The 11,511-nt window shown below is 36.7% G+C and overlaps 1 protein-coding gene across 1 annotated transcript in view; it reads right to left on the bottom strand.

The window, feature by feature from the left end:
- LOC122087891 (lipid phosphate phosphatase delta-like) overlaps positions 1-5,057 on the bottom strand; it is a 5,869-nt gene extending 812 nt beyond the window's left edge. Inside the window, exons 1-7 of the mRNA XM_042657013.1 lie at positions 4,554-5,057; positions 4,354-4,449; positions 4,180-4,254; positions 3,946-4,076; positions 3,711-3,814; positions 3,450-3,578; positions 3,231-3,346 (exon numbers count right to left, since the gene is read on the bottom strand). Coding sequence (XP_042512947.1) covers positions 3,231-3,346; positions 3,450-3,578; positions 3,711-3,814; positions 3,946-4,076; positions 4,180-4,254; positions 4,354-4,449; positions 4,554-4,715 — 813 coding nt within the window. The 5' untranslated portion in view covers positions 4,716-5,057. The remainder of the gene's footprint in view (positions 1-3,230; positions 3,347-3,449; positions 3,579-3,710; positions 3,815-3,945; positions 4,077-4,179; positions 4,255-4,353; positions 4,450-4,553) is intronic.
- Positions 5,058-11,511: the final 6,454 nt, after the last annotated feature.

The raw sequence follows: 11,511 nt of genomic DNA, 5'->3' as shown, positions 1-11,511 counted from the left end.
GGGGGGGGGTTAAAAAAAATCTATTCATGTGAGTAAAAAAAAAGTTATATAGTTGTAGCAGTGTAGATCAACCGAGGCAGAAACCAAGTAAAAAGAAGCATAAGAGTTCAAAGCATAATGAGCAAGCCTATTAGCTGGATCCATAACATATCTCTGACTAAAAATAATGAGACACATGATTTCTTAATAAAGAATGAAATATCATCAACTATACTCCTAATTCAATGAAAAGAAAAAGTTGACCATTAAGTACAATAAATTTGGGGGAAGCATTTCCTGTGGAGAAGTGCGGTTCCTGCATGTGCATGAGGGCCAACGGGAGCGCACGAGGAAGCATCCACAAAGATGTCATTTTCCATTTCATGGGGGCAGGTTGGTCATTTCACCCCCTCCATGTGTCTGGCCGCAGAGGCCACACTCCCTCACAAACCTTTTTCCCATAAATTTGGAATATTATTTCCTGTACTACCAAACACCTCAAATAAGTAAACCAAGGTAGCATCAGGAAAAAGAGGAAGTGCACTTTTCTTCTCTGACCAATAATTATTCAGCACAGATTTCCAAAATCTGTCATTTTATTTTCCATGTTCTTTTTCCATGGGCAATTGAAGGTGTGACATTTGAAATCCATTTCTTTTTTTTCTGATTCCAGGATCCAGAGGCATTAAAATAATGTGTTTCTTCCATCTTGGTTCTGTTCTCCTCCAGACCACCATTGTAGTAGCCCCAAAAAAGGCTAGCTTATGAGAAAAACTCAATTTTCATTGTCCAAGTGAGAATCGATTGACGAGAGCAGTATCTGGAATGAAGAATGATAGATCGAGAGAATTCCCATGTTGCCTTTGGACTGCTGATCTTAGCCCAGGATAAAGAATGGTTATAAGTCAGGTTGGCTGCCAGTATTCAAAGAACTTCAGCACTGCTGGTCTTAACCCCAGGATAAATGGTTTTTAAGTAAGGTTGGTTGCCAGTATTCAAAAACCTTCAGCCAAAATGATTTACCATGGATACTGAAAAGTAGCTTTAAATACAGTGGACTTGCGAAACGAGATTCATCTAACCACAAATAGCTGGGAAACGGCTTAGTGAGTCCATTTGAGTTCAGTTTTTCAGAACAAAAATCAAAGAATGCCTATCTGTTTAAAAATAAGCATTCTCAATATCTGTTTAAAGATACTTCATGTTGGCCATGGCAGTCATTAAATAATCTACTAGAGATATGTCAATTATCTCGTCATTTTTTTCTTTTAGTTGTACCCATATTAGAATACAATGGAATGGAGATGTCCATCAGCTAGCCAGATGGGTACTTAATAATAACAATATATTTCAGCAGGTTATCAATGTGTGTCTGAGAATGTCTGATCAGTCAAGTTTCTGAAATTATTCAGCTCTTCTCATTAGTATTTATGTTCTGGCAAAAAAATAACTTGGCAACTTTAAGTCTTTGCGACCCCACCTTGAAAAGATAACAGTCAATAAATATCAAGCTTCTCATCGGCCTAAAATGTGAATAGTTAATATTGCCAACTATGTAATTGGACTCAGCACAGACAAGAAATTATGCAGTTTATGCTTAATTTTCTTAAAAATCAATCCTTTTCCTAAAACTGTGCATCTTGTTGAAAAGATAAGAGCTCTTTCCCCAATTATAAGGTTACTAGGGGTTAGATGTAATTTCTGTCAAATGATAAAGGAGGTGGCACTGTAGTTTGTATAAAATTTTATTGGTCACATCCTGGATTCAATACCACATGAGCACCATGACGAAATTAAGACAACATCCTGTCACAAGGGATTAAGAAGCCACTTCTGCTTTTATTTTACTAACAACTCATGCTTTATCAACCTTCCAAATACTCTCTGGAAGTTATGTTTGGGGAGCAAGAATATCTAGGGTTGAATTTCTGTTATTTACGCTTTTCGCATCTTGATTTGGGACCTCATAGAATAGCTTATAAGTCCTCTCAGACATCAAAAGAAGGAGATAGGCTATATATGGTGTGTAAGGCAGCAGATTGACACGGAGAAAAACTAAAATGATGGATTGTAAGAATTCAATGGTCAAATAAGGACATTCCATTTAGAAGTCGGTTGATCAAGCATCCAAGCTTAGAGGCTTCTTAGAACAAGAATCCACAGTAGTGATCTATGAACATTCCAACTTCCAAGTGCTATTTAAGGCAATAACACAACCAGACATACTATGTACTTGAATATTAGCAGGACATAAAATGTGACATATTTCCTAGAATTCTAACATCAACATATAAGATGAATTGGTGATACAAATCCCTAGTTTCATGTTTCTATTAGCTAGTTTTAACCAGATTTTGATTATTTAAAGAGCTATTTCAACAAATAATTCCTTCAGCACATCAAAACTATTATTGTTGATTTAAAAAAAAAAAAAAAGGCGACAAATTCAAAGAATAATCATTGTATATGACAAACTATTATACTATGCCAATATCGATATCTTTGATTTAATGGATAAGGACAGAGAGGGCAGTGGGGACCATGCAACTAGGCCACATACACAGTGACAAAAAGAGCATGGATAATTTTCCTCCAACATTTCATTTTGTAGCTCTATAGTCCCCATACTATTCTGACTTCTACTTCTTTCAAGTTATTTGTAAAGAATCATGAACTTCCCCATTCATTTGACATTTTATGATGGCTCCAACATTCTAATTTGAAGCTCCAGATTCTACACAATTTTCCAACTCCTCATCATGTTCAAGTTTTGTGTAAAGGATGTTGAGCTTCCCCACTGACACTTTCTAATATGCATCGAGAGTTTTCTTAAAGCGAGAAAGATAACTAGGCAGATAAAACAGGCTGATGAAACTGTCAAACTGAAGATGCAGATCTAGCTCCTAAGCCTGATGACTTTAAATTTGGGAAGTGCAATCAATACTCTGTTGCTCATAAGTTCCTTCACCCCCCCCTCTCGTAGATTAAAGAAAACTGAGACACATTGTGAGTTTCAGTTTAATCACTGAGATAACTTTATGCACATATTCTTTGTAACCTGTGCCATATTATGCCCAGGTTTTTTCTCGTGTGATATGTGTAAAGGCAAGGAAATGTGAAGCAGGAACTTTTACACACTGGCAGACAATAGTTAATAAATTAATTCAAAACGGGTGAGAATCTAAAAAACACAGGCAAATGTGATTATTAATACAAGTATGAGTAGGGCAAAGTGTAGAGTTTGCACTTACTATTCCAAGCGAAACACCACTGAAAGCTGCATGATACTCAAAACTTGGTGTGGGAAGCTCTGGGGTTGGATACGCAAAGAGCAATAAGAAACTAAGGGCAGCCCAGAAGGAGGAGACTGCAAGGGGAGATGGATGCAAGACAAGTTATTAATGTAAAATAAGAGCTCATAAAGGAAAGGATGTAACCAAAACAACACCAAGAATTAGTAATGTGCATACCATTCTGCCCAGAGACTATAAAGCTGTCGAAATATTCATGAACAGTGAGCCAAAAGGCAAGGATCACCAGTCCCACGACAAGCCCACCTAGGACATCGACCACGCTGTGCATGCCAAGGTAAATCCTTCCTAACAAGAGACAAATTTCAGTTTTTTTTTTTTTTTTTCCTGGAAGTAAAAACAATTGGAAATTTGTTTACATTAACAGTGACAGTAAGGAATAATATATAAAGTATCTAAAGAATGATAATGGGAATTTACCAAAGCCAATGAGTCCTACAAACAAACAGCCCAGAGTAACTCCAGCCATTACTTGAGTAGCATCAGTATTATCGGCGGAATACAGAAGATAGTGCAACAAGTATCTAGAACACCATCCAATGCAACAAATGAGTTAAGTATATTTTACCACGCACTTGCGAGATCTGCAAGCAACTCAAATTGATGCAAGCAGCGGAAAAAGAATGGAAAGAGAAGTGGAAGAAAGAATCAGTACCCAGCCAAGCAAACTGTGTTAAGAGTGTGGGAAGAAGGCAATCCGTATTCCAATGCGTTTTCTTTCTCATCTTCGGTAGCAGCTACCCTCCTAATGGGAGGAGAACTGGGTCTAGGAGCTGAGACTACATCCTATAACACAGGCAGATACCAAAATGGGAACCGATGATGACTTGATTCAGAAGAACACGAACAGCTTAAAAATAGATAAACTATCGGCAGCGGGAGCAAATACCTTGGCGGAGTTTCCTATATAATCACAGAAAGCCATCAACAAGGTCATCTGCCTGGCCAATTTACTGTGCCCACTCTACAGAATTTTGCCATATATCAGTTGAGAAGATAAAATTGTTAACAAAAAAAAAAAAAAATGTAGTGTTACCCATGAAAGGGAGGAGGGAAGACGTACCCAGAAGAGCAGAGGAAGAAAGGCCGTGTAGAAGGGCACGGAGACAACGCACGAGATACCAGAAAACAAGGCATCCAAGAAACGATGCTGGAAGCTCTACAGAACCCACGAAGCCAAAATCCCATGAAAATCGAATAAAAGCCAAGGAATTCCAAAGTTAAGTGTCAGAGGGAGAAAATGGGTGGCGAGTTCGTACTGACCTGGATCTGAAGGATGAGAGGGGTGTCTGCGATGACACGGCGGGTTACCCATGGTTGGATGAGAGATCTAAGCTTCTGGGTGATATTGAAGTACGACGCCACGACAATCCACGAGAGAAGAGTAGAAAGAGAAAGCCCTAGCCATAGAGCAATGCTCTCCATTCTCTTACCTGCTCTTCTCTTCTTCAATTGCCGATAGCCGCCTGCCGCTTGCCGCTTGCCGCTTGCCGATCAAGAAAACAAAAAATAACAAATAGTAATAATAATAATAATAATAATAAAAGTGGATAAAAAATCTATGGGTTTCTTCTCTTCCCCATACAAAAATCTAATTAATTTGAATCTTCAGACACCTCTGGGTAACGGCGGAGAAGCCAGGAACCCCAAAAGGAAGGAAAGAGAAAGAACACATCCTCTTAATAGTTTTAGAGAGAGAAAGAGAGGGGGGAGAGAGAGAGGCCAGGGCCCAGGCGGCCAGCCGTGTACAGGAGAGACCAACGAAAAACAGAAGACAGACGGAGAGACTTTTCAAAGTTGTTGACCACAAGGTGCACGCGCATTGTATTTCCTTCTACACAGCTATGCTGCCTCGGCATTCAAATGTGATCCACATACTTGTCATTGAGCAATTATAAAAGAAAAATAATTTTTGCTTAAAATTTTTTTTTTTTTTTTTTTTTTACTATCTCTAAATTTTTTCATAATTTCCTATAACCATTGGAATTTGAAAAAAGATCACGACCGTTTTACTTTCATAAGAAAAATTCTAATAAATCCACTAAAAAAAATTCGTTAAGGGATGATATCATCAATTTACAATTAACTAAATGACCAAACTACTCTTGGGTATTATACGTTTCACTTTTAAACCCCCAAATTGTAGGACTCATCACTTATTTTTCTTCTTCCACCTCCTCTTCTTCTTCTTCGAATACTACAGTACTCAGCCTTGAAATTCAAAATAGTATGTAGTTTTCCTCGAACTTGGTATGCAGTTTTGCACCCATGGTTGTTGTTTTAAACCGTCAAATGGAGAGAAAGAATGTGTGAGGCTCAGTTATATGATCTATGAAGAGACGTGCAAAGAAGAAATTCTATTCCTTCCCTTTTATTTTATTATTTTCTTTTAGGAAAAAGGTAAGAAGCTCTGTTATTTTTTTATTTTAATTTATTATTATTATTTTTATGAAAATGGATAAGAAATTTTATTTTATTATTTTCTTTTAAGAGAAAAGGGTTATTTATTTATTTTTCAATGAAAAAAATAAAAACAAAAACAAAAAACAATTGATTTGTTGCATAGTGTCTTGGTACTCTTCCCTTCCCATACAGAATGAAGTGGATGAACCATGGGTTCCCAGCTTTAAGTTTTTGTTTTGATTCAGTTTTCTACTCTTCACTTCCAACTGATATTGCTACTTGCTACGCTATTTGTCGAGTCCTTAAAGGGCAAAACGAACAACAATGAAAGGATTTCTCCAAATAGAGTTGTTGGGGTGAATAATTCTAGTCTTTGTAAATAGTTGAAGCAAAATTATTAGGCTTAATGATTTTGCTATCTATTTCATCTATCTTGTAGTTATTAGGTGGTTGTGTATTCTTTAAGGAAGATTATACAGTTTCGGTAATAAGTAGGTTAACAGAAAAGCATAAGGTAGATAAGTAATTTTCACAATTTTTTTTTTTTTTTTTTTTTGGAGAATGCAATTCCTATGTGTGCTAGGACCATGAGAATGCATTAGGAAAGGATAGGTCCTATCACCGATTAAGCCCAACTAAAACAGATCAAGATTGGATAAATTGATAACCCCACCCTAGACTAGCAAATTGGACATTAAAATGATGGGTCCTATCTCCTAGATTTGATTGGGAAGAAAAACCATGGTTTTAGGTATTGGGATCAGATTGTCCATATTGATCAGATACAATATTGGTGGTACCAAAAAATGTAAGAGCAAAATGGTCTAAAAAAACCAATATTGGTATTTTGAGGGGCAAACAATTTCACCCAGTTTGAGACAGTCAATTCATATTAGTATCAACAACATCTGATACTATGCACTAAAACCCTGAGAAAAATCAAATTTAATTCTTTTCCCTTCATTTTCATTTCAACTAGATAGATATAACGGTCAAGTTTGGTTGCTAATAAACAAATAGAAAAAGAAAGAAAAAACTCAAACAAATTTGAATCTGAGAAAGAGATAGCGCATAATGCAATCATTGCAAGATGATGGAAAAAATAATTGATTAATGTATCTATCTTTTTCTCCAATTTCAAAATTATTTCAATTTTTTTTTTTCTCTTTTCTATTCATTTCTAGACAACCAAATTAAATCAAAGGGATAATATAAGGGTTATCTACATTCTTAATAGAAGAGGGACAAATGATAGCCATGTATTAGAAGTAGGAGGAGTGGGTCCAATCCACGCTCAAATGGTTGACATTGATCTGAATTGTGATGATCAGTGCTAGAAAAAGTCCCACTCAGACGTCGGTTGCTTATCTTGAAGTAGAGGTAGGCTTTTAATTTAACTTTATTAAAAGCTGGGGATCACTACTTGATCACGTGACAATTGTGTTATGAGAGGGATTAGCCAGTGAAGGTACACAAGCATCCAACTAGGGGGTATTGTAATCTTTTTGCCACTCTTGTGCGTGGGTGTAGGGGTGCAAGAGCAAGCAACAATCTTTTCCCCTTTTATTAAAGCCGTTTTGTTTTAAATAAGTATTATTGAAGCATCAACACTCGATAATTGGGCAATTCTATAATCCAGACTAGGAGAAAAGAATGTTACCTGATTGTGCACTAATGCATCCAGACATAGGTGTGCTGAAATGACCATCCCACCCCCTATTGGATGAAACACACATTTGCTTCTCTTGTTTGGAGTTAGGGGTGTCAATTGGTCAGGCCTAACCAGGCCTAGCGGTGTGAAATTCTTACACCGTGAACGCCCGTTTACTTAAACAGGCCTAGGTTTGGGGGGCATGGTAAGGTTTGTAATCGGGCCGGTTAGTGTCAGGCTTTAATCGGGCTACCTTAAACGGGCCTTAAACGGGCTATGTGCCTATTTAATTCTAAACGGGCTCTAAACGAGCCTACTCTAAAATCATTTTAAGCGGATTAAACTAGTGGCTTTACAGTTTAAACATTTTTCTTAGAATTTAAGAAGATAAAATTCTTAGAAAAGGTATTTACAATTTAAGCATTACTCATATTTTGTAGTATTAGTGGTAGAATAGGTATTTACAATTTAAGCATTTTTCTAAAGGGGGTCGGGTAGGTCGGGCTAAGCGAGTCGATTCTAATGGGCTACTTAAGTGAGCCGGGCCGGTCGGACACCCGACGGGATACTACTCTGCACCGTAAACATCTGTTTAAGCCCGACCCGTTTATTAAACAGGCCGATTTAGGTCAGGCCTTAAGCGAATTGGGTTGGATCGGGCCCACCGGTGGCTCAGGATTGACATCCCTATTTGGAATAGTGATATATCATTAATCATTGCAATCCAGTTATTCTTATATTTAGCAAGTACATAATTCTACCCACCAAAAAAAAAAACGTTACAAAATATGGGCCAATCTATTTTTTGGTTCATGGAGGCCCAATATGGACCAATCCATTTGGTTCCTGGAGAAGCTCCTTCCTGTTCAAGTTTTCTGTGTGCTTTCAATCTATAGGATTTGGGCATCACACAGGTTCGTCCTAAGCCCCAGATGGGCCATAAGTCTTGAAACGGTTTTCTTCACGCTCCCCTTCTAGGGGTGCAAGTGCAACCGGGCTGGGTTTTTCAAAATTCCCCAGCCCAACCCTCGTTCCTATTAGTTTAATCCAGGGCTAGCCCAGATAGAGGTCGATTGAGTTTAGTTCAAAACCTTGCTTGCTCACTCCCAATTAAAGTTAATTAATTAGAAGCCCAGGTTGGGCTATTAGCCTGATCATGTCTTGAATCACTTGACCTCAAAAACTATGCCTTCTTCAATAAGATCATGCCCATGTGTTCCAGTTTAATTGGTATAGTAACATATATCCAAGATGGTCTGGCCACACAACTAGAATGCCATATATATATATATATATATATATATAATAAAGTTATACTACCTAACTGTGTGCTAGGATTATACAAATTGACAAGACTTATCATCCTTCTTGAAGAGATTAATTCGAATTATTACTCGTGCATAGACGTAATTTATTTTTACATACACAATTGACTAGACTTCTCTTTCTTCTTTAGAGATTCGAATCATCTCTTCAAGCATGGGAGTAGTTATAATTACATACACAATTGAGAAGAAGAATTTTCTTTCTTATTAAGAGATTCAAATCCCCTCCTTCAACATGGGTTATTATTTTCTAAGGAAAAAGAGCCACACTACGCCCGCATGCTGATCCCTTTATACGTCTATTCACAATGCATCCATAGGACAGCGTTATGTGAAACCTATCCCCTTTATTTTTAGGCATATACATAGTTGACAAGACTTTTCTTGGTTCCTTCTCTTTTAATAGATAAAATGACATGCCATGAAGCTACCAACTACCAACCTGTGTTTTACTTCCTGTCATTTAAAAGGTAAAGAGAGATATGTATATGGAAAAAAAAAAGGACTGGTATTGATACATGAAATGAACGTGCGGAGGAGTTCAGATTCCCTAACAAGAGATTGTTCCTAAACAATGGGCACATTGGTCCATCTTCATCACGAGAAAACAGATTAATTTCACCTCGGTTAGATAATTTTGGCTTCACCTTCGACATTACCATCAGTGAAAAATCAAAGAAGCAAAATCATGATCAAAGATACATACACATGGATGAAGTTGACCATGCTTCACTCACAGAATTTTGAACCGAATTCAAGAGCTAAGGCATCAACTTTTTGATTGGTAACAATGATGCCAGTGCCTAGATCCAGAAATTTACCCTTCTGTGACCACACGACCGGCTTCTGTAAACCATCAAAAGATATAAGCCATTAGAGCAAGATAAAGGGCGATGCGTACTAGATGTGAACTACAGCTCTGATTTGCTATCAAGGAGGGACTAGTAACCTTTGAATACGTTTTGGGTTCTCTCTCTCTCTCTCTCTCTCTCATGAGAGTAGAAAATATTTTTTTCGTTAAATAGAAGGGGAATTGGGTACAATGGCCATATAATGTTAATGCAATGTTAAAATAAAGGAAAATATTCAATATAACCAATAATGGGTGCAAGTTTGGCCATATGAGCCCAATGGGGCGTTGTCTAGATTCTTAGATCTGGGTTGGGCCCAACATAGTGCCTTCAGTTAGGGTGTGATAGTAGTGTTGTTGGACATTGAGTCTATCAAATCCAAAATATATTGTTTTGATTTTAATTAATTTGCATTTATATTTTATGGATAATTGTGTGTCTAGAGGTATGGTCCCAAAGTATTCACAATTAGGGACGAAGTTAGGCTTTCTGTTACCATGGTTTAAGCATTGTGTGTTCTTGAGAATGGAGCAAACTTGATCATTGGAGAACCTTGCTTTCATGGTATACTATCATATATTTTATGTAACATGGTTCTTGTGATAGTTGTGTGGTCCATTCCCAGACCTAAGAGGTATTTATCATTGCAGACCAACATTGTATATTTTACTTTTTATTTGCTTAATGCTCCCATCTAACTGGCTATACATCACTATACATTGGGTTTCCTACGTTTGTCTCAGTGAAGGTGACGTTTAATAAGGATCCACTTCTCATATAGGTGAATATATTGAGAGAGAATTATGAATATGATTGAATGAAATTCCAAGCTCGGTGGTTGAATTGTAATTTACTTGCATAGAAATTATAAAATTATTATTTGAAATAATTACATTTTATAAATGATTTATGACTTTCTTAGGTTGTCTAATCAGTGATCAGAATACTCTTTTCTAACCGTTCAGTGGACTAGGATGATGATGACAATAATTTAATTCCATACGTTGGGGTCCATTATCGCAATTGGGCCTTTGGGGAATCGACTTTAAACGGACTCGAACTATAGGTTATAGGCTTAATTATCAATGGCATATGGTCATTTAGGATGGGATGTCCTAGGCCAAAGTGCATTATATTACAACATCATATATATGATGAAGTTACAAATAAACCCTTGGCATTATTTTCGTACATGAAATGAATGGGCCCAATTGATTTTGGTTCATGGGGGTCCAATATGGATATGGATCAATCTATTTGTTTTTTTTTTTTTAAATTGCCAAATATGTTCTCCTTTTTTATTCAAATAAAAGCTATGATCCCTAATTTTTTCATTGGTGTAATTGAACTACACTACTAAATTGAACCAGCCCAATTGATAGGAACAGAAGTTCTTAAAAAGAAGTGAAAGTATTTTTAGGAGAATTAGAAAAGAAGTTCTTAATTAGTAGGGGAGTCTGTGTAAATTTTATGGTAAATTTAGGGGACTGAGAGAAAATATCATGGAGGGCATGGAAAATATATCAAATTAACTATTGTAGATTTCTTTAATTTTGTGTGTGTATGGGTGGGTGTGGAGGTGTATAAAAATAGAACTTCCATTAAACTGAAGGTTGGTGCTTTAGAGACTTAAACATCCCTTTCTTATTTTGTCGTCCTTGGAAAATCACGTCTTGATTTGTGTGTAGTTATTAGTTTTAGTTGAAATATGTGCACCTATGCACACCTAAAGCACGAGAGTAGATAAAATAAAACCATAATAGGTGTCAATGATAATTAAATGTGAACACATTTTTTTTTTTTTGTTGGGGGGAGAGGCACAAGGCATTGGAGGTATACTAAAAAAATAGAATTTCCTTAACTGAAGGTTGGTGGTTTGCCATTTCTTATATTGCCTTCTTTGGAAAGGAAAAATTACTGGGTTTTGCCTTGCTAGTTTTAAAAAGTTTTGCCCTTGCTACCTCCTTCTGTGTTCAAAATGTCTAGCACAA

Source organism: Macadamia integrifolia, chromosome 9, assembly GCF_013358625.1.
Source record: "Macadamia integrifolia cultivar HAES 741 chromosome 9, SCU_Mint_v3, whole genome shotgun sequence".
Taxonomy (NCBI): domain Eukaryota; kingdom Viridiplantae; phylum Streptophyta; class Magnoliopsida; order Proteales; family Proteaceae; genus Macadamia; species Macadamia integrifolia.
Note: the sequence above shows the minus strand (reverse complement) of the source record. Positions and strands in the feature narration are given on the sequence as shown.